The sequence below is a fragment of the Monodelphis domestica genome, chromosome 2 (assembly GCF_027887165.1).
Source record: "Monodelphis domestica isolate mMonDom1 chromosome 2, mMonDom1.pri, whole genome shotgun sequence".
NCBI classification, from domain to species: Eukaryota; Metazoa; Chordata; class Mammalia; order Didelphimorphia; family Didelphidae; genus Monodelphis; species Monodelphis domestica.
The window spans coordinates 102,383,976-102,408,394 of record NC_077228.1 but is presented as its reverse complement, the minus strand read 5'-3'; the positions used below and the strand labels follow the sequence as shown (position 1 = coordinate 102,408,394).

The 24,419-nt window shown below is 37.4% G+C and overlaps 1 protein-coding gene across 6 annotated transcripts in view; it reads left to right on the top strand.

Annotated features, from left to right (window-relative positions):
- KIF14 (kinesin family member 14) overlaps nt 1–8,855 on the top strand; it is a 72,379-nt gene extending 63,524 nt beyond the window's left edge. For all 6 annotated transcript variants that reach the window (XM_016430027.2, XM_016430028.2, XM_056815695.1 and 3 more), the window contains 3 exons: nt 2,153–2,227; nt 4,335–4,473; nt 6,407–8,855. In XM_016430027.2, the coding sequence (XP_016285513.2) occupies nt 2,153–2,227; nt 4,335–4,473; nt 6,407–6,798 (606 nt within the window). In that variant the 3' untranslated portion in view covers nt 6,799–8,855. The remainder of the gene's footprint in view (nt 1–2,152; nt 2,228–4,334; nt 4,474–6,406) is intronic.
- Nucleotides 8,856–24,419: the final 15,564 nt, after the last annotated feature.

Here is a 24,419-nt window from a genome sequence, read left to right as displayed (position 1 = left end):
AGGTCATTCCACTGCCTCCCGGGCATCTGACTTTTGTCTTGCCACTGGACTTTGAAAACTAGCAACTCTGCCTCACTTAAACCTAGTACATGCACATGTCAAGACATTATCCTGTGATGGCTCCTCTTCAAAAATGAAAGATTAACAACAACTAGAACTCATCAAGAGGAGCTGGCTGTTCCTTTTCTGTTTTAGGCTTCAATTTCTTTTTTAAGGATCTTTCTTGGGAGAGAAAACAGAAGGAAATAAGAGTAGGGTGGGTATATATTCTCTGCATCAGCCACTGTCACTATCTCAGTTACTTCATATGGGTTTCCCATTCCTTCTTTGATCTTCCTCTGTTTCCCCATAAAGTTGTTTTTTTTTTTTCCTTTTGGCTTTGTGATTACCAGGCTAAGCTATTTCTGAGCTTTAGGGTTTCTCATCCTGCCCTGGCAGGACTATACTATGTTTCATTTTATTTGATTTGCCCTTATTCTTAACTATTCATTTCTCTTAAAAATTCAGGTTAATCAGTGAGTTTTCTGTGTATTTATTTAAGTCTCTTTAGACAGATTCCCTTTTCTTCCTCATTGAAACTGTTTTTCAGTTTATCTTCTGAATTTCATTCTTAAGAATTTGCCATCATCTCTCTTGGGTTGACTTCTTCAGCAGATTTTTTGTTTGTGAAGTTGAATTAAACCTTTTTTTTGAATTTTCTAGATTCTTTCCAAAAACCTAGGGGACATTTCATATACAAGTGGCAAGTTTAGAAGTATAAGATAGATGTTGCAAAATTTTGCCAATAGTTTGGATATGGTGAGAGAGAATGACGAGTTAGGTTGACACTGTGAACTTGGGCAACTTGAAGAATGGTGGTACTTCCCACAGTTACAGGGAAGTTTGGAGAAGAAGATAATGGCTTCTATCTCCTTCTGTATCACAAATGTCAAGATGGTATGGTCACTTCTCTCTTTATTACCTCCTCCCCATACTTTCTAACAATGTAAGTTCTTCCTTGATGAGCAGAATTGGAGTAAAAAATGTATCACTTCCACTACCTTTTGAAGATTAATGAAGAATTAATTCACTGCTTAGCTTTTGCAGAGAAAGATCTTTGAAGAAATCTATCATTGTTAAGGGTGGGCTAAAAGCTATAGTCATAAAGTCTTAAAAACAAGTCCTATTCCAGCAATTCTAATTGATAGTTCAAATTTGCCTTTTTGCGTAAGGATTTCTAGTTTTAACCAGGTTTGCAATTTAAAAGGAGACACCTTGTTCACACACCAGAAGTTAAAAGTAGAGATCCATAACTCTAATATTTATATTGGTTTCCCCAACAAGTGAAGGAATCAGACAATGGCCTACAGTTTTAAAAATAAATCCTTTATAAAAAATTTAGTCATGGGTATAGAAAAGAATTGTATGGATAGAGAGAATACATGAAGGAGTTGTGGTCTGCATCATCAAAGGAGAGAGAGTGTCTTATGCTGAGATCCCAGAACCATTAAATCATCACAGCATTTACATCATATTGAATATAATTCAGAATGAGTGGTCCGTTTGGGGTGGGGGTAGAAGTTTTTTCATTATATAGCAATTTGAGTTGTAGCAATAGTTGTAACAGCATTGGCTCTGTTCAGTTATCTCTCTTTCTTGCCTAGTTTAAATGTTGAGTCTGAAGGCAAGGTTAGAAGTAGATGATCTAGAATAAAATGACTAATAGAGTTTGAAAGCCAGAAAAAACTTTGGAGATCATCTATTCCAGAGGTTTTAAACTCTTGGTCCACTGGCCAAGAGGAGAAGAACCAAGTTAAAATATTGATAAATGTTTACAAAAAAAAATAAAAATATAATAATATAATAACATTATTTTGTGGTTTTCTAAATCAATATGTACTCCATAAGGATCCTTTTCTGCTGACAAGTTTGGCACAATTCATCTGGCCTAATCTGCAGTTTTACAGGTTTGAATTAACTGAAGCCTGGGAAAGTAAGGTGCTTTATTCAAGGTTACATAGTATGCAAGAGCCAGATGTCCCTGATTCCCTGGCTAGCCAGTTTTGTTTTGTTTTGTTTTTACTCTACCAATATCAGCCCCTATCTAGTTAAAGAATCTAGAATTATATAATTCTTATTTTTTCCATATCTAAACATAACAATTCCTTTATAGGTTATAGAAAAGATGAAAACAAATGCAATGGCATTGATCAGATCCTTCGAAAATACTATTACAGAATGGAAAACGGTAAGACAAATGTTATTTTCTTCTCAATAAGTACTATACTTATTTTATTTTATTTTATTTTTATTTAATCAGAGAATTTTTTTAACCTCACTGAATTGTTTTTGTTCAACTGTTTTAAATACATAGCATGAACTCTAGAGGGTATATCGGTCAAGGCTAATAATTTCCTACCTGTGTATAATGTTTCAATCAATGTTAGCGTTTATTAAGCACTTACTATATTCCAGATACACCACCCTAAAGTGCTAAGAGTACAAAGACTTGAGCCTCACAACAAATCAATGAGGAAACTGAATCTCAGGGATATTAAGTGAAACATGCTTGCTAGTGGAGCAGTGAATGGCATCTGACCTTTTTGGTTCCTAGTCCCATCTTTTTTACATTATATTTTGATGCCTCCCTAACTGAATAATTGATATTGGTTATAGTTGGATGGTATAATTATATACCCATATAAAATGCTTTTAATGTATATATCCACTTCCTTAAGTTTTCCTTCTTTTTTATCTTCATTCGAAATCCCTTGTTAATTGGCTGAATCCTTTAGAATTTTTTCTTAAACTAGCCTCCCTTTCTTTGGACATTGTAAATGTCCTCCCACCAACACCCCCTTCCCTATGTATTTATTCACACACAAATAAAAGATGTATAAGTTGATTTAGTTATCCCTTTCTTACCATTAGTTATTATGAGCTTTTTCTGAATTGTAATCATTGGATAAAAAAGGAAATATGAATGAATAAATAAAAGAAATAAAATTGAATTAATAAAAAAATAACAATAAAATTTAAAAATGTAAATTAAGAGCTTAATAAGTGAATTTGGAAAAATGTTAAGTCCTTTCCCATACTACAAGAGAAAATGGAAAAGCATGAATTGATTGTAGAATGATGTGTTAAAAGAGATTGTAGATTAATATTCTTGATCTTTTAAAGAACACATATATATTAACAATAGAACTTGCAGATCCCACCAGGATATTATTTAATATTAAAGGCATGGAATAAAAAAACACGGGTGAAAATAGGATTGTTAGTAGTTAGGATGGAAATGTTATTTACCATAGGTATTTCTTAGAAAGGAAGAGGATGTTAGGGCTTGAGTAAGGGCACAGGTTGGAGTACCTCTTGACCTGGTAACAAGACTTTACCCTATGACCCAGAAAATGTAAAACTGACTCTAATGATGTAATTAGCTAAACTTATATTTTTCATTTGGGCTCATTGGGAACTATCTTTGGATACAAGAATAAGAACCTTTCTAGAGGGCTGCAAGTAGTACAGTGAATAGAGTAGTGGTCAGAAGCCAAGAAGACTTGAGTTCAAATCCAGACTCAGACATCTACTAGCTTTATGGCCCTGGGCAAGACACTTCACCTCTGTCTGCCTCAGTTTCATTATCTATAAAAATGAGAATAATAATAATAACAATAATAATATCTACCTCCTATTTACTTAATTTTCTTTAGGCCTCTACTTCCTTCTCTGTCAAATGATGGGGTTGGATTGGTTGATTTTTAAGGTCCTTTCCAGCTCCAATATTGTGATTCTCTGCAAATGTACACAGAAAGTTTGTATTAAATTGATCCATCACATATTAAATTTTTTTAAGATCATAAGACCTCATTTCATTCAGATGGGTTTTAATAAATGTCTAAGAAGTGTCATTTTAAAAATGTTTTTTATTTTTTTCTTTATTCCAGTAACAAATTTACACAGAAGTTTTCCAAGGTTACATGATTCATGTCCCAAGAAGTATCATTTTGTAATAAAGATTTTCCTTGATAAGACAAATAGCACAGTTATCCTTCTACTTCCTCTGCATTCTGCCACTATCCCTTCTCCATTTTATCATTAAAAACAACTTTTTGGTTACAGAATAATATAAAAGAGCTTAATAAAATGTAAGAAGGAATTTCTTATTTCATTTGAAGCATAGCTTTACATTTTTATCTTGATATTTCTTAACATTCCAAATACTTTTACAAAATTTGATCTCAAAAACTACCTAACAGATAAGATTATAACCTCTGATATCATTCTGATAAAGTTTTACTGCTTTGTGATTTTATTGCCTATTTTAAATAAACTTTGCTTTATAAATACAGAAGGATTTTAGAGCTCAAGCTAAAGAAGAGGAGTCAGTATCTCAAGATGTGAAGAAGCTAATTAATCTTGCTACTGAATTCTTGAAGTTGAAGCATTGCTTAGAGCAAATTAGTCAAATTGTTATTTCTGCATTGAAAGGTATTTTTCCCAAATGAGATTCCTTGTTTTATCAAAACATCTTATTGTAAGCACACTTGTCTTCCACTCTCATTAGTACTTCAATTGTAGCTGACTTGCTTATCTTCCTCATCAACTTTAAGTTCAAGAACAGTTACTGACATAATTGACATAATAGTAATTGGTACCCTTTTCCACTTCAGCAAACATTTAATTTATTTAGCACCTGGTATTCATTTCCCTTATCTTCAAAAACCTGCCTTTAATTCTGAAAAATCTTCAATCTTTTGTCCTACCCTTCACCCCTGAAAAAATGGGGGAATTTGTTTTCTCTACATCTTTATGATGCATTTTTTCCTCAACTCTGCACTTTGATTCTAACACTACTAAAATTTCTTCTAATGTTCACTAGTGGCTTCCTACAATGCTAAATCTGTTCGTTTTTTTTCTTTGGTCTTCATTCTGCATTTAATGCTATCGACAGCTCCTTTTCTTGCATATTCTCTACTCAGTAGACCTCTGTGACACCACTCTCCTGGTTTTCCTCCTACCTATCTGACTGTTTCCTTTTAGTCTCTTCTGATTCATAAGCCTCCTTTCACTTCTTAGGCTTCCCCTGAAGTGCAGTCCTTAATGCTTTTCTCTAGAGTTTCTCACTTTAAGATACCATATACTCTCATAAGTTCAAATTTCACCTCTCAGCAGATGAATCCCAAATGTATACATGTAACCATACAATTGCTAACTGGGCATGTCTCCTTAAATGTCCCACCATATCCTAAAATTCAAAATGGCCAAAGCAACTAAATTTCTATCCTCTAGAATCTGCCTCTCCTTTCATGTTCCCTAGCATCCTTCCAGTTATTCAAGTTCCTGACCTCCATGTTTTCTTTGATTGTTCTTTTCCCCTGATCTTTTGTATCCAGTGCCAATTCCAACACACCTCTGAGTTCTACCTCTGTTTCCTCAATCATGGTATCATACCAGTTTAGACCATCACCTCTCATTTGGTCTATTATAATATTCCAACTGGTCTTCTTACCTCCAGGCTGTTTCCTCTCCAGTCCGCCCTTCATACACATACTGCTAAAATAGCTTCACTAATGCACAATCTGATAATGTCACTCCCTTGCTTAAAAATTTGCACCTTGATGTCTATAAGCAGAGATGTCAGACATAATCTGGGACCTCATGTAATCCACAATATTGCCAACCGCCTCTAGAACCAATTTAAAATATAATTGGGAAATATTTAATAAAATATAGATAATGGTATATATTTTTCTAAGTCAATATGCACCTGCAGGATTCCTTATAGATAGTTTAGTGGCCTTATTTCTATTTAAATTTGACATCACTGTTCTATAGGATAAAATATAAACATCTTCATCTTCACAATATGACTTCAGTCTACATCCCTAGCCATTATTCTCCTTCACATACATATTCACCATTTCATTCAAACTATACAGCTAGCTTCCCCCTTTCTCAACTCATCATTCTCATCTCTTTGCTTTCATTTAGGCAACTCCTCAATGTTTGGAATATGCTCTGTCCTCCTTTTTGCCTTTCAGAATCTTTTTCTTCCTTCAGTATTCAGCTCATATTTTACCTACACCTTCAACTGCAAAGGAATGATATGATTAATAAGTTTGGGAATTTGTTATAATACCTAATGACTTCTCAGATAATCAGAGTCCACATAATTAAAGATGGCTATGGAATGACTTGTATTGCAGAGACAAAGATTTACTAGTTAGCAAGTAACTAATAAATAATATTTAACAAATAATTATTTGCTAATAACAAGAAATATTCCTTGCTAACTAATAACATGGTTCCTTGCCGTTGGTTTTGATATCTGACGTAAAAGAAAATTGCTATTATGCAAAAATCAGAAATGGCTAAAAAAATTAAAATTAACTCACTTAGTTTTGCTTTTTTTCCTGTATAGGATTGGGATCCTACAGTGATGTTATCCTGCTCAAGAATTGTGTTGAAAATATTTGCAACTTGGTCAGGCATATTAATGATGAATTCATTCTGTTTACACCACTTTCTGGTTCAACAAATACCTATGATGATGGAATATCTGGTGTTGCCTGCAGGGAATTGCAGTCTCTGGCCAAATCACTCCTGTTGGACTTTGAATCTGAAGAAAGATTTGACTTGTTAAAACCCAAGGAAATATGTAAACAAAATAGTGAGGATGAAGAAAAACATAACCTAACAGGAAATAAATATACTAGCAGTAAAGGTGTACCAAAACAAATACATAAACTCCAAACACCATCTTCTACTCATTGTACAGGAGAATTTTCACCCAGTAATATTCAGTGGGTATAAACTCAGATATGTGTATATATTTTGTGATTACCCAGAAATGAAACTTGATAAACTACTTTTTTAATGTAGGAGGAAATTTTGCATGAGAAAAAAGAGCCTTGGATACCTCACAGAAGTTCAGAACAGATCAGGCTGGGTCTGAAGAACATAAATAAAGTGTTATGGAATCTTGATTTTAAAAGAAACAAATGTATCTATGTGACATCCACAAGATCACTTGACAATTTTCCCTCTGATGTTCAATCAGCAGGCATGTTAAATGGGAACTGAGTTAATTGTGAGTACTTGGAATATCATAAAATCCCAAAATATTTATGAGAAAATGAAATAAGAAATCTAAGACCAAACATGTGTTCATGTGGTTAGTCTCTGATGGAATTATGTTGCTTTGGGTGCTAGGAATATCAAGTTTTTATATTGTCTGTTAACCGCAGTCACTGGTTCATTAGCTATATTTAGGGATTTCCTAAAGGTGGGAAATATGAACAGTTGGTTAAATATATATGTGTATCTTTTCAGCTAAGAAAGTTTTATGAAAACCTGAAAATAGGAATATTTTTTTTAAAGGGATTGCTATTGAGAACTTATCTCTGCATTGTAGCTATTCTTCTCAAGTGTATCCTTTCAATTAGAATGCTCAGGTGTATAGTTTTCCTAATTTCTCCTAATTGTAAAGATAGTTATCAAAATATGTATTTTTTGTTTTCAGTGCATCATATTCTAATGACTTCCTCCTAGCTCTTACAAAAAGTGTCAGTGTTTAGGCAAGTAGTTGGAACTAATTTTCTGTCATATTTGCTTATAAATGAGTGTGTGCCTATGCAGTGTTTATAGGTTCTTATGAATGAAGGTAATATCTGAATTTTAATCTGAGTAAGAAAATATAGAGTGTTTTTGTATACATGTTTTAGGACCCCTTATCTTGGTTTTGTATCATCTTACAGTTTTTCTTGATGACTTTAAAGTGACTAAAGGGACAAAAGTAAAACTCTAGATAACTACTTTCTGAAAAATTGGGAGGCAGTGTCCGATTCTTTAAATCATCAATGTTTATAATTAGCACTGAGTCTCATTTTCTTGTCCTAGAGAAACGGTGCTAAATTAATGTCTTTGTTTCCTTGAGCAGAGACTTAGTTAACTAAAGAAAATCACCTTTCTACCTAATATCTAAATCTACATTATAATAGGAGGCACATTTTCACTCCTTTTTGGTAGATCTTTTATACCTAATTAAAAATTGCATCCTAATGCCAGAATCTGAGCAGCTTGCTATTGAAAGAACCTAAGGAATCAAAGGTAGGACTTTTCACTGATGGAACAGTTGTTTCATTATGAACTTAAAAGAAGAATTTGGAGCTGGATGGAAACTGAAGTTTTTGAGATATTTCGGCACAGAACAAAAGGTCATTTAACTATGGAAAAGATAAAACTAATGTCTTTGAGCTGCTTGAGAAATGTGTGCAATTTGTGTGGTTGTGCTAAAGATACCATTTCCATGACACTGAACAGTTCCTGGAAAGTAATTCTTTTAAGCAACATAAGAACTTTGCTTTTTTCCCCTTTAAATACTGGTAAAGTACATCACTTATTTAGTAGAAATTGACTATTTGGCATAGTGTAACTATCTAATAATTGCCTTATTAATGGGAAACTTCCAATGACTTTCTTATATGTTAGTTGTCCCATCCGAATGTTATTTTCAGTATGTGTCAAAATAAATTGGCTTTGTTTGAGCAGTTTTTTTCTAAATCTTAACCTGAGTTTTTTATAAATCTGTAATGTAATTTTGCCTCCACATTTTTTTTCAGAATTCTAGATATTTATTCATGCTTTATTTTGTGCTTAAAAATTGCACTTAATCTTTGCCTCAACTTCCTTAAACCCAGGACTTTAACATTAGTCAAAGCTTTTAAAAGTTTTCACAAATATTTTGTATGTATTTATATTCTCATATAATTGTCCTGCTTGAACAGGTTTTGAAATACATTTTGCTATTCAGAATCATGTGTCACTATTGTAACAAAAATGTCATTAATAAATCTTGTCTGGATCAATAATACCACTATATTCCATTTTCTATTTTGTTAATTTCTATTTAACTAGTTCCCCAATTCGTGATTGAAAATCATTGCTGTAATACAAATTGATTCTCCTAATTATTGACGTAAGTTCTAGTGGGAATCACATCTACAGAAATGAGTATAGAAAAGATAAAAGCAATAGATGGAAAGGAACCTTAAAGGGCAAGGTAATAGTAGTTGTAGGGACTGGGAAAGGCCTTCTGGAGGAAGTGACACTTGAACCGAGTCTTAACAGACATAAAAGTTAAAAGGAAGAACAATCTAGGCATGGGAAACAGCAAAGATGAGAGATGGAACATTGAGATTTTCTAGGGATAAATTTACTGGGGACAAAGTGAAGAGGTCAAAGAAATCCCAAGTGAGTGCATCCAGAGAAGTGGAAGTAGTCATGAAAGAAAACACAGCAAAGGAAACCTTAAAAGACCACATCATCATCAGAGCTTGTAGTAACATGGGGATGATGTTGGAAGGATGTGAACTGGTATATGATTGTAATGGAATATGCTACTGGAAATGAGTAGAATGGTTTCAGAAAAACCTGGGAACACTTATATGAACTGATACAAAATGAAGTGAGAAAAACCAGGAGAGTATACATAGTAACAGCAATATTGTATGATGAATAACTTTGAATTAGTTTTTCTGATCAACTCAGTGATTCAAGACACTTTTGAAGGACTCATGACAAAAAATGCTATTCACCTCTAGAGGAAGAACTGATGCAGTCTGAATAGAGATTGAAGGATAATTTTTTAAGCCAAGGATTAAAATAAAGAAAATGTCATTAGATTTAGCAATTGATGGTAAATTCGTGGTAATTTAAAGATTAACAATAAATTCGATCCATTTTCGTTGAAAGATGAGGTTTGTAGTCAGGTTGCCAAGAGTTTGAGAGAGAGAGAGTGAGAGGAGATTCTGAGTCATTTTTATTTTTTCAAGTTTAACCAAGAAGTAGAGGAGAGAGAAAAGAGAATTGATGGACATGGTAGGATCTATTGAGGGTTTTTGATTTGTTTTAAGGATTGAGGCAGCTTGGAGTGGGGAGGACCTGGGTTCAAATCTGAACTCAGATACTTTCTAGTTGTGATCCTAGACAAGTCACTTAACCCCAGATGCCTAACTCTTACCATTCTACTTTGCAACCAATACCTAATATCAATTCTAAAGTGGAAGGTGAGGATTAAAAAAAAAATGACCATGACTTGGGCATATCCCCCAGCAGGGAAAAAAGTGTGTAGATAGAAACTGAAGATTGGAAAGTGTGGATGGTAATATGGGCCCTTAACTATAGAAAATGAGAAGGGATGATACCAAAGTAACATATAATGAAGTCTACCTTGTCAAGAAGAGCCACATCATCCCCAGGATCTGTGGTGAACAAGGACATAGCTGGGAATTATGTCAGAAGGTGTGAGATGGTGTGGAGAGGAGAGGAGGGAGTTCTCTGTGAATAATCTCAGTTTCAATGAAACATGAGGCAAAGTCAGGTCAGAAGTTTAGGAGAAGGTGCAATGTGAGAAACTTGAGAAAAGAGAAGGTTTGCAACAGATGCTATAAATATGATGGAGAGTCAACTATAGCAAAATGAATAAGTCAGGGAATCTGTTAGGGAGAAAAAGGAGTCGCTGCAGTGAGGTCCTAGTTGAGACTAACCAGCATAAATTTTAGTAGGAAAAAGAAACTTTCATTTGGGGAACATCTTCCCCTCTAGCAAGTCAACATTTACCTCTGCAATTTCTACCCATTTTTGAGTTGAGATCTTTCTATAAGATTTATGGAAAGAATGGAGAATTGCCTAAATAAGGTATGCTTAGGTTGCCATCTCTGGGGAGAAAGAGTGCACACTAACCCTCTGATTCATAATTTTTTTTTGTATTTTACAGATCCCTCTGAATATGGAAAAGGTTACTATAATTGGGGCAGGAAGATTTAACTAGAGTGTAAGCTTTTGAAGGTCAAGGATGTTAATTTTTATTCTTTCACACAGTTCTCATCACATTATAGTTGCTAAGTGAAGATTTTTTGAATGAATAAAAGCATTGTGCTTTGATAATATAGATACTATCCTCAAATGTAAATATTTTAGCTTGGTTTCATTCAATAAACACATTTTTAAAGCTCTTGAGGTATGTAAAGTAATATAACAAACCTTCCCATGAAGCAGCTGGCTCTCTTTGCCACAATAAATGCATATCATGTTGTTTGCAAGAATACCATTGTAAAATAATGCATGTGCTTATCATAATCTTTTTAATATTCCCAATCAGAAGAAATATGACTTCTCCATCTCATTTCCAAACTTCAAAGAAATATTGGTTTAGCTCTGGCTTGATTTCCCAGTAGCACTCTATGCTGACAGGCTGAACTGCTTTATGATGGGTCCAGATTCCATCAAATTAAAGGTGCTTAATACATTACCTTTTCACCTTTGACCTCCTGAGTCCAAGTCTAGTTGGCTTGGTCCCAAATAATAACATTGGGTGATTTGCACTTTTGTTTGGGGGGGAGGGGAATGGAGAAGTTTTGAGAGTGGCAAGGCAACAAGCGGCAACATTTCTCTTTGTTGGTTAACTTGGCATCAGACAATTTTCACGATTTGAATAAAGTGACATGGTGACAGAGGAGGGAAGGAGAGGATAGAATGAAAATCTTCCTGATCTAAATTGTGGTCTCCAAGTCTTGGTGCCATTATAATAGAATGTTTATATGAATTTCCTTTGGTTTCCAACCCTGCCTCTGTATGAGTTGTTGCTACAAAAACCAGGGAAGAAAGATGTGGGTTGAAAAATTAATTCTTTGAATTTGTGCGTTGATTCTTCCTTACACACAGACCTGACATTGTTTGGGGTGGGTGAGGAGGTGGGCTTGGTCCAATCTTGGATGTGCTTCATCTTGACTCCACAAGCAAAACCAAATCCACTTTGAACTTGTTCTCTCTCCGTTGGTGCCCTTGTTGTAGTTATTCATCACCCAAGTGCTTCCCTCTGACGATGTATTACAGCTATACATCATGGAAGTGAGCTACTGCTTTCCTAATGCATTGCCCTTATACATCAACAAAGCGAGCTGGGCCTCTCGTAATATATTAGTGTAATACACTATCAGGGGGAGGCATATTGATAGAGGAAAGCTGGTCGATCTATGAATTGTGGATATCTAGAAAGTTCGGGTCAAGAGAGTAATGCAGATTTCAGATTGGATTGATGTGGCTATGAATGGTGTTTTATGATATAAAGTTTGCTTCTGGTTTAGAAAGTAATTTAATGTGGGTGACAGGTCAGGTTCAGGTTAAGAGAAGCTGACGTGGTGAGATATCTGTAGATCTTGGAAGATGTATTTCAGGAATAAATTACAAATCTGGATACTTTTATTTCATTCTGTATGTGTCAGAGGGCAGATCAGAAAATGGACAGGGGATGGAGAGGAGGGGGGAAGAGGAAAGTTTTGCACATAAAGCAAAACAATTCTCTTTACCCTTCTGGCCAGAAGGACAAAGGAAATGTTATTTGTGTTTCTGTCCAGACAAAGAGAGCATATTCTCAAGTACCTCTTGAGGGGCTGTTGCATATGGGAGTTGGACAAAATAAAAGCAAAGGCCTAGAAAGCTGGCTACATGTGTTCTGACCATCCTGCATGCGAAGCTGTGTTATCTGCTCCGAATTATTCCACTTCTTTCTGGGTCAGGTGGAAAGTGATTCTTCTCCTTGTGTCTGCCACCCAGCAAACACTGCCCCCCTCCCCCCAAACAGGCAACACGTAGGCTTGTAAATTAGCCTCCACACATTGGGCCCAGTATCATTAAAAATATCCAGCTTAGGCACAAAATAAAAAATAATTTTAATATTTTTGAATTAACACTCAAAGGTGAAGTTTATACCTGTTAAGAAATGGATAGGATGGAGTGAAGAAAGAACTTATAATTAGATTTGGGTTCATGTCCTGGTCTCTGGACACTTAGTAAAGTGTGATTTTAGGCAAGCCACACATCAGCTCTCAACCTTCGACTTCCTCATTTGTATAGATGCTACCAACCTTTTTTGGGGTAGGCATTGCGGTGCACACTGGCTCTGAGATTGTGGCCACATCACAGCTCTGTGGTGCCCGAGGCAACTCTTCATGAGCATAAGTTATAGACAAGCTGCCCGTTTCCAAAGGAGGAAATTTTCAAATCAAGAGGAGGGATGACCCATTGTATATGGCACCAACCACGTTCCGGGCACTGCCCTAGAGGCTTTACAAATAGCGTCTCATTTGGTCCTCACCACCCTGGGAAGTAGGTGCTCTTAGGAAGTGATTGGCCCCTCTGAGGCTGAAGGAGAGCTCCCATCTCCTCACTCCACCACCGCCTCGCCGCCCAAGGACTTGCCCATTCCAGCCAAGTCACAAAACTGTAGGAATCAAGTCCAGAACTTTGTAAACTGCAAAATACTCTATAAAGATAAACGATGGCAAAGGTTTAGAGGCTGCCGATACTTTTGCTCACCTTCCACCACTCCCACTGACAGCATCTTCTATATCATAAATAAAATCAGGAGTAAGGGAACTCAAAGAATGCTTTTCAAGCGGCAAGAGACAAGCAAAGCCCTTGGAAAGCCAGTGTTGCAAGAGGGTTCCAGCCGTGGCCACTGGCTCACTAATGGCACCTACAGGTGAACCAGAAAACTCTCTTGTCATTAGCATTCTAGTAAGCCCGCCAAGGACCCTAACAGGGCTTCCAGTTAGTCATGGTCCCGAGTTCCCTGGCTTCTTTCTAAGCCAAAAGACTCCCTTTTAAACTTTAAAAGACTAAAGGGGAAAGACACAATTAGTCTTTGTCCAAGGCATCCCCAGGAAGGGCTCCTAACTCCAAAGGAAACTGAATATTTTGTTCCCAAAGAGAGGCCTTCCCCAGTTGGGGCCAGACGGGACAGAAAGGGCCTGTGTTCTATTCTAGGCTGTTGAAAACTATGGCCCTTTTGTGCAGGAGTGACTGCCACAAATCCCTTGTGAACCCGGCCCTTGTGCCAGCAGTCTTAAGGACTGTTCTGTTCCTCTCCTCATTAGACACATTCTCAGGGCGGCATTCCACCCTAGAGTGGAAAATGGCACAAAACCAATGCATGCAGCAGTAATGATGAAAACGAGCAAACTTACAAAAATGCTGTTAGCCATCTTTTCAAAGGTTTAATCTCTAACAAGGATGCTATAACATAGAGTTGAAAGTTAATCCGTATCTGAATATCTTGAGATTGACAGAATATAAATCTCTTTTTCATGTGGTATAGTATTAGCTTTAGGATCAAAGAGTCCAAATCCTGCATCTATCGTATACTGTACAATCCTGGGTAAATTGACTCAGCCTCAGTTTCCATCTCTGTAAAATGAGAAATGTAAAGATCTAGATGATCTTTAATTATGAAATAAGAGTGCTAACCACATCTGCAATGGCCTCTCTCCTCCTCATCCCTGTCTCCCCCAGTGGAATGTAAGCTTTTTGAGAGCAGGAGCTAATTTTGCTTTTCCTGTCCATACAAGGTGCTTAGTTAATTAGTTATTGATTAATTAATTAAAACACTTAAGCAAATCACAGATGCCTCCCTTAAACAGAAGAAAACTAGGTAGACAGACATATAAAGAGATAGACATAGATAGATTGAGAGATTGATAGAGAGATTGATAAATAGACAGGTAGACAGACAGATGGAGAGATAGATAGACGGACACACAGACACCGACAGACAGGTAGGTAAGATGGATGGATAGATAGGTGGAAGACTGATATATAAATACACAAATACATTTGATATAAAATCAGACTTGCTAAAAACATAGCTATTCCTGGCCTCAGATACTTCCTAGCTGTGTGACCTGGGCAAGTCATTTAACCCCCATTGCCTAGCCCTTACCATTCTTCTGCCTTAGAGCTAATATTTAGAATCAAGTACAAGAGAAGGTAAGGGTTAAAAAAAAAAAGGAAATCACCTAGTCTAACCTCTTCATTTTACAGATGATATAATTGAGGCCCAGAAAAGTGAAATGATATGCTGGCAGCCAGGTGGTTCAGTGGTTAGAGCACAGAACCCAGAGTCAGAAAGACCTGAGTTTAGATCTGGCCTAAAAAACTTAACTGGGTGATCCTGGGTAAGGTATTTAACCTTTGTTTGTCTCCATTTCCTCAACTGTGAAATGGGAGTGATGATATTGCCTACCTCACTGGTTTGTTGTAAAATGAAATCATGTTTATAAAGTGTTCAGTACATAGAAAGTTCTATAGACAAGCTTCCTTCCCCTTCCCCTCTTGCCAAAGGCCATGTAGCTAGTAAGAGGAAGAGGCTCTTCCCATTGTACCACACTGCCTCCCACAATAATTATTCTTTTTATCTTAAGATAAAAGTAAACAATATTTCAAGGAATAAAAAATTAAAAGATGTTTGCAGTAGAAATTCTTTTTTAATTTAATTTTTAATAGAATCATCTGTGAATAAATACTGTATATTGTATCCAAGGCAGACAAGCAGGAAGGACTTGGCAATGGAAGTTAAGTGACTTGCCTACAGTCACCTAGCTAGGAAGTACCAGAGGCAAGATTTGAACCCAGGACCTCCCATCTCTAAATCTAGCTCTCCATTCCCTGAGCCACCTCACTGACCCCTGTAATAGAAATTATGAAATCAGCCCAGCAACCAAGCAATAAGGAATTGTGTACCCGAAGAGCAGATGGTACTGCGTTAAGTGCTATGCAGGTGAAACACAATATGTAGTCCTCCACCTCTCATTGTTTACCACTGGGGAGACGAGGAAACCCAGGAATAAAAAAAACGGAACAGCAAAGCATCCTAAAAGTGAAGGTCAAATGGTGTAATACTTATTGTGAGTGCCAAAAGAAGTCAGAGAAGAGGAAATCAGGGGCAGCTCAGAGGAGGGCAGATATTCAGGAGAAGGATTTGAGCAGGATCCAGAAGGGAGAGTTGTTTAAACGTGTCTTTGTGGGATGGTAAGAAAAGACATGGCAGCGTTGGAGAACCTTTTAGAGATGGAATGCCAAATCTCACCCCTACCCCACCCCCCAGACTGAGTGCCCTGTCCCGCCCCCCACCTCATCACCCCTGTGGGTGGGAGGAAGTGCTCCCATTGGCTGCTGGACAGAGGAGCAGGACATGTGAGAAATGTCCTCAGGCTCATGGAGAGGGAGAGGGGAACAGCTCTGGCTTTCTAGTAACAGATTCTGGTGGTTGATTGCAGGCACGCCCAGAGAAAGGGCTAATGCCATTTTTAACACATGTTCCATAGGTTCACCATCATGGCTATAAATGGCAACTCTTGGGCTACTTCTATACCAAGAGACATAGTGAACCAATGAATCTGAAGAAAAGGATTTCCCTGTCTCCAGGCTTCCTGGTCTCTAAAACCAGTCAATGGTGGGGTGTGGGAAAAGGAAGAGGCAGTATTCTGGTCCTGATGGGCTCAGCTGAGTCTGTTCTCTAGGTTAGACTGGTGCCCTGGTTCATCCAGCTATGATATGCAGCGAAAAGCAGGATATAGCAGTGATGGTGATCCTCTGGCACAGGTGCTAAAGATGGCATTCAGAGTGCTCTCTTTGGGCACACAGCTGTTCCCCCAGAGTTCGTTACTAGGAAGGCAGAGAGCCTCTGGTGGAGCTGCTTCCCTCTCCATCTCTATCACACCTAATGACATCTTTTCACATCCCCTGCCCCTCTGCCTAATAGTCCAATGGGAGCTCTTCCTCCCTTCCCTGTGTGGGGTAGAGTGGGGCAGGGCATGCTCAGCATGTGGTGGAGGGACAGGCATGGCACTTGGTCTGGCACTCCATATCTAAAACGTTCGCCATCACTGGGATTATAGACTACTTTTTAAAAATGGCATCTTGATAAAAACTTGCTGATGTGCGTATATGTGTGGCACAGGCTTGGCATCAGGAAGACCATTTTTCCTGAGCTTAAATCTAACCTCAGAAGTGTACTGGCTGTGTGACCCTGGGTAAGTCACTTCACCCTGCTTGCCTCAGTTTCCTCATCCATCAAAAGGAATTGGAAAAGGAAATGACAAACCACTTTGCCAAGAAAACCCCAAATGTGTTCTTGAAGAGTTGGACATGACTCAAAGGACTGAACAACAACAATAATATAACTATATATACTTTTGTGTATGTATAAATATATACATATAAATGTATTTATGTATATTTGCACACATATGCATATATTTTTGCCTCAAATGGAGAGTACTGAATTTTCCATATATAATGCAAAGCATTGTAGAAGTTATGAACAGAGTAGATAAATATTCTACTTTGTATGATCTAAAGCTGGAAGGAAACTAAGATCATTTCATTCAATCCTCTCATTTTACAGACAAAAAAACAGAGGTTCAAAGAAATTAACTGATTTTTAGAATGTCACGCAGGTAGAGGATTTGAAGCTAAATTCTAAATTAATTCCACACAATGCTATTTCTATAAATTATATACACAAAATTTGTCAACTAATATAATTATACAATATGTAAACATATATTCTATGAGTTGGGACAGCTAAGTGATTCAGAGTGCCAGGCCTGGAGACATGAAGTCCTTGGCTCAAATCTGGCTTTTGATCCTTGCTAGCTATGCGCCATTGGGCAAGTCACTTAACTCCAATTGCCCAGCCCCTTACTGCTCTTCTGCCAGAGATTCTAAGACAGAAGGCAAGGATTTAAAAAAAAAAAGATTCTATGACTCACTGTTTTTGCTTGGCCAAACCAGTTTCTAAAGAGAAAGGTCGGATCAGCTCAGTAAGGATACTTCCTGAAATTGATAGGGTAATGATCAGACTAAGAGAAGAAAATCTTTAATTAATGCAAATATTAGAAGTATCTCTTGAGTTCACCTTTGACCAAGTTGAGAGGGGAATTCCTAGAGGAAGTGCTTAAAGAGGAATTCTCCAGGGTACAGAGAAAGCAAAGTTGCTATTGTTCTGCCTGATGAAGCAAAACAGTTATCTAAAATATGCCTTTTTTGTTTATTCTCAATTATGAAATATTATGTGTTGCTTGGAAACTTCTAAATTGTGAGTGGAAATGGTTTGTATCTGAGAGATTTTCAAAGGCAAGATGGATCTCCATTCCTTTGAATTCCTCTCTCTCTAAGTAATAATACTTAAAATAATTTAATTAGTCCATTTCTTTTTGGCAGATTTGTCCTTCAAATGCAGAGTACTGAATTTTTCTTGCATGACACAAAGCGATGTAGAAGTTATGAACTGAATAGATAAGCTGTTTTAATTTTGTAGGATCTAATGCTAGAAGGAAATTTTAAGAACATTTTAGCCCGGCCTCTCATCTTACAGACAAAAGAACAGAGGATCCAAGAAATTAACTGACATTTAGCATGTCACACGGGGAGCAACAAGAGAATTTGCCTTAAATTTTTAATTAATTAATTAATTCTGAATTAAGCTTAAAGTTTAAGCCATAAATTCTAAATTAAGTGTCGTGTACCATGCTATTTCTTTTCCTTTCTGGTCCTTTCTTTGGTCTCTTTTTGTATCCTCACACTTTAGCATAGTTCCTTGGCACACAGCAGTCTATTGATTGATTGGCCCAAAGCTTTATCCAGCACAAGATTCCCTTCCTTCATATAGTAAACTTTTCTTGACTTCTTATGAGAGTTTTCATATTTCCATTCCATTCCATTTCATATTTCATATATCATAACGAGAGTTTCTCTCATTATAGAATTGAAATTATATACCATTTATATGACATAATCTAAATACTATCCAACGATCAAAGGCAGCATTGACTTAGTGATTAGAGAGAAAGCCTGAGTCAGAACCACTCGAGTTCAAGTCCAGCCTGTGATATAGACTGACTGGGGGACTCTGAGTGTCCCATGCAACCTTCAAAAGTCACAGACAACTCTCTACTGGTGTAAATTGTAGGATGGTGGTCATTTATCAACACCAGCAAAATTTTCCTCATTTGGGAGATCCCCAAACCTATGAACTCCCAGGTTTAGACTCAAACCCCATTGCTGCACACAGTGCCTGACACAGGGTAGGTGCTGACTCCATGACCTTGTTCTTGTACTCCTGACACAAATTTCCCTTTTTCGGATTTCTCTTAGCACTCATGATCAACAGTATTACACAACTTGACCCTCAGTCTCATGATATTTTGCTGAATAGCTGCTGGCTGAAGCCCAAATCAAAAATAGGATGATGATATCATGGGCTATAATAGCAACTTCTTCTAAGAAAGAAATCCAAAATCTTCAAGAGACATAGCTTAAATACATAACGATATCTCTATGAAGCAGGTAAGAAAGAGGTGCGAAAATCTGTTTGATAAATGGAGAAACCAAGATGCAGAGAGGTGAAATTTTCAGGCAGTTATAAAGTAAAAGAACCATAGATTAACTCCAAGTCTCTTAATTCTGACTCCAGTTTTATTATAAATTTATAATTATAATATAATTTATAAAATAATAATTATAAATTTATCATTTATAAATTGGACCTCTTTTTGACAAAACAAGTCACACTATTGATTTAAAATAAGGGGAATGAATTTTAATATTCTCTTGAATATACTATTTGTATTAGTTTGCGAGGCAACTGCCAAATTGCTGAAAACACCAAGAAGTCTAATGTCTTACAAGGAGGTATGTATGCCCATATATATGTATCTGCATATATAAACACATGTATATATATATATGTATATATATACATTTATATAGAGATGTGCTTGCATTTGTGTAAGTAGATAGATGACATAACAAGGAACTTCCTGGCACATGTCAAATCTGAAAATCACTGATTATTCTTAGGAGGACAAATGTCACCCAAAGGAACTGAGGAAGTTTTATTAAGGATTATGACGTTCTGGTCAGAAACTGAAGACATTAGGAGTCCAGAAAGGATTTTTACCAGTACTTCTAATGGAAGGAAGGTGAATGGAAAGGGAGCAGAAGACCTGGGCAGTAAATAGCTGGCTAGGAAGATGATTTGGATTTCTGGACCATGAATTAAAATATAAGAATGATGGATTCAGCCTAGGACAAAGGACACATGTTTAGGACTGAGGCAAAATCAGAAACAGAAGAATAACAAGATTGTAATCAGTAGGCGAATTACAAACTGATCAGTCAATTAGTATTAATTAATAACAATTAATTAATACTAATAAATAATTAATAATAAAATTAATAATAAAACTAAAAAAACCTATTTTGTGCCCAGGCTGAGGAAATAGTCATAAATGAAATAGTCTCTGTCTTTAAGGAGCTGGAATCAAAATTCAGGATTGTGGAAGTAGGACTGTTTGGGGGTGTGGTGAATAAGGTGGTGTAACAAAAGGTGCATCTGCTGGTCAGAAGATAGAGGCACAAATCCTACCTTTGATACCAACTAAATGAACTTAAGCAAATTACTTAACCTTCCAGGTCTCAATGTCTATCTGTAAAAAGAGGAGGTTGGACTAGGTGACCATTAAGTTCTCTTTCAGCTCTACATGGAAATATCATATATCTGTACTTATATCTATCTAAATCTATGACTCTTCCTATCGATAACGGAGGTAGAGAGGGGACATAGGTCATGGGATTTGAGGACCCTGATGAATTAATTGGTAGGCTGAACTGTGTTGTTGGAGGGAGACATCAAGGTAAATATTGGCTTTCCCACTTAGATGGGCAAGAATTGGGGCAGAAAGAAACTGGACTCCACTAGAAGTGAAAGGAAGAAATTTGGGAGCCAAGTAGATCTCAGCAACAAGGGACTTGGGGCAGAGTGGGGTAGCCAATGGACTAAAGGTCAAAGGAGGAGAGAGACCACTGATGGCGGAGGAAAGGTCTGGAAGGGGACCAGCGATGAGGTGTCATCTAAAATGATTGCTTAGTGCAAGAAGATGGAAGTAGGGGGACTGGAAGAGACCCCAGATAAAGGTAAGTATGAGAGAGAGAGAAGAGTTTCAAGAGAATGTTGTCAAAAGATGCCTTTTGTCTCTAAGCATCCTATAGATGCTTCATTCCACCATATCCTTCCACCAGAGCTCCATCAGTGAGAGACTAGACTGTGGCCAACGCTTAGGGATGGTAATAATACATAATTGTCCTCTGTGTATTTTTGTTTGTTTGTTTAGTCTTCAAAGAGCCAACAAACTGCTTTGAGAATTGAATGTCTAGTATGTGTCTTAAACTCATCATATCCAAAACTGAACCCATCTTTCCCTCTAAACCTTCCCCCTTCCCTACCTTCCTTATTATTGGAGAGGGCAACACCATTCTCCCAATGCCCTGGGCTTCCAACCTAGATGTTATCCTCAGTTCTTCACTATCTCTCCCCTCTGACACTGGTATCACCCAGGTACAAGCCCTCATCAGTTAATGCTTTGCAGAAGCCTCCTGATTGGTCTCCCTACATCAAGGCTTTCCCCACTTTGGTCCATTCTCTGCTCAGACCTGATCTTTCTGAAGTACAGATGTTGACCAAGTCATGACCCACTCCCCTGCTCAATAAAGTCTGGCAGCTCCCTATTATCTCCAGGATCATACATGGAAATCCCCTGTTAGGCTTTCAAAGCCATGCACAACCTGACTCCTCCCTACCTTTCTGATCTTCTGCCTTGGTTCCCTCCATGGTACTGTGTGATCCAGTGACACTGGTCTTCTGTCCTTGCACAGGACACTGTCTCCTAACTATGCTTTCTCATTCCCTCTTCCACAGTCTTAAATGCCTCCCCCTTCCCATCTCTGTATTCTGACTTCCCCAAGCTCTTTCAGATCTCAGCTTAAATCCTACCTTCTTCATGAAGCTTTTTCCTGGCCCTCCTCTGAAATTCGTTCCCTTTTACCCCGTGTAGGTCTTGTATGTACAGAGTTTGTTTACATCTTATTTCCCTTATTAATACGAGTTCCTGAAGGTCAGGAATTCTTTTAGTCTTTTTTTTTTTGGTATGCTCAGTTCTGAGCACAGAGTAGGCACTTAATGTTTGTTAACTTGACTTTTCTTGTCTTTGCCTTTTGGGCTTTTCTCAATCTGTGAAAAAACTATGGTCTTTCTTCATTGTACTTGATATTTTCTTCTTTAGTCTCGATTTCTGGATTGAGGATTTATTCCTGGATACGAATCTGCTCTTTTCCACACTCTGGAATAATATGGGCAAGCGCTGCTGGGGCCTGAATCAAAGAGATAAAGATTAGGTCCAGATTTGTGTAGGAATTCTGGAGTTTGGCTCAGTCTCAGGGTGGCTTAACACAGGTCTTGGCCTTGCTCCTTTCTCTGTCACCTTTTCCACAGTCTTTCACCAAGGATTAACTATTCCCTTCTGTGAGCCTGGCAGACCAAGACCTCAGACAATTCACTTCTCATGCACTGCCCTGGCCCATTTTCCCTCTGTGCCTCTTGCACTGACTGCCGGGGTCCTGCTCTGTCCCATCTCCCATTGGGTCTCCCATGGGATTGTCGGGGTCCTGGCTTTGCCCAGTCTCTGGCCGGACTGCCTATGTGTTACACAGGGGCCTTGTCTCCTGCCCTGTCTGGGTTCTCAATGCTTTCCAACATGACTTTGGTTTCCCTCCTGCCTAACCTGGTCCATCTTGACTCTTTATGGATCCCTGATCTGTGTGATGATAGAAGGCACTCCCTAAGTTTGTCCTACCCCGCACCCTATATTTTGCTTCTATACGTTGCCAGAGTGTCTCTCTGTCTTTCTCTCTGTCTCTATCTTTGTCTCTTTCTTTCTCTTTCTGTCTCTGTCTGTCTCTGTCTCTCTGTCTCTGTTTCTGTGTCTCTCTCTCTTTTCTTCCTCCCTGTTTCTTTCTGCCTCTGTTTCTGTTTCTGTCTGTCTCCCTCTGTCTCTATCTCTGTGTGTGTGTCTCTCTCTCTTTCTCTCTTTCCTCCTCCCTCCCTGCTTCTCTCCCTCCCTAAGCAGCTTAGTGGCTTTGGGATTTCAGCTTAGATATTTTTCTAGATAGGTGAGACTCTCTGTCCCCTTCATTTCCCTTTTTCATATATCTCCATTTTTTTTAATTAAAATTACATTGTTACGAACTACTAATGGACTCCTGACTTGAGAGTTGATTTTGTAACAGTAACCACAATATTTTATTAATATTACATTAAATAATTCCACTTTTCATTTATTACATCTATATGAAGAAGTGTATAGGAATCTCTTTGTTTTTTTCTTTATCATTGCTAAGTCTGGTTCATCTTTGAAGATTTCCTGTGGTGTTCGTGGGGATTCAGAGTGCCTTTAGATTCTCGTAGGCTTAGGCTGCCCTCTTCTCCCATGATGCCCAGTCTTCTTTCTGTTCCTCAGAAGACCAACCTGCCCGTAGATAACTGAGAAAAGTGTGTGATCCACCCCAAGCTTCATTTATATAGAAATAAACTGCAATAAAAATGGCATCCAAGTCTGCTTACATGAAAGAAAGAGGAAATATACTTTCCTTTTTACTTTCCAGTCCTTAGCACAATGCCTGACGCATAGTAGGTGTTTAATAAACATTTATTGATTGATCGATTCTTTGTAGAGATGGAACACTGCATATTCCTTCATTCCCCCTTTTCATATATTTCCATTTTTAAAATTAAGATTACATTGTTAAGAGCTCTGTCCAGTTGTTTTAATAAGATACTCCCCCCCCTTTTATTCTTTATTCTTCAAGGAGCAGGGGAGGGAAATATATTTGCAATGAAGGTGTTATCAAAGCAAAAGCTATCAAAATTTTCTTAAATAAAATATAAATGTATATTTAATTGTAAAGTATAATCAAAAAGATAAAATATATAATATGGTTTAAAAAAAAAAACCACTCTTACCTTCCATCTTAGAGTCAATACTGTGTACTGATTCCAAATCAGAAGGGCAATAAGAGCTAGGCATTGGGGTTTAATGACTTGCCCAGGGTCACACAGTTAAGAAATAGCTGAGGCTAGATTTGAACCCAAGACCTTGAGTCATTAGGTCTGGCTCTCAATCCACTGAGCCACCTAGCTGTCAGCTGTAATAAAATTTAAAAGAAATATTACACCCAAGTACAAATTCCTTGACTTATTTCAACCACTATTAATCACTGCTTCACATACATAGCCTGACCTTCTCCTGTGTCCCCCCCTCCTCAAACCAGGCTAAGTAATAACTGTCATCAGCTCACATGGAATTATTCGTTATGGTTAGAATACTTAGCAGCCAAGTGGCTAAAGCCTCTCGTTCCAATCTGCTCTGAGGCTCTGGGCTAAGAAGGATAGAAACATTTTAACGAACCCCTTTACAGTCTAAAACTTTTATCATTTTTCTGTTGTTGGAAACTTTCTAAAAGGGACTCTTTCTCCCTTTGAGTATTTAAAAACATATTCTGAATGGAACCCAATATTTTAAAATACAAATTATATGGTGGTTTTCTCCTTGTCTCTATAGTGGAGTTTGTTGGTAGATGCTCTCAAGGAGAAACAAATAGCCCCATACAGAGATTTTTCCTATGACATGTTTTGTCTCTCAGGGAATTATATACATGAGATCACAGGCAAGGAAATACTTTAAGAAAATTTTTTAAAA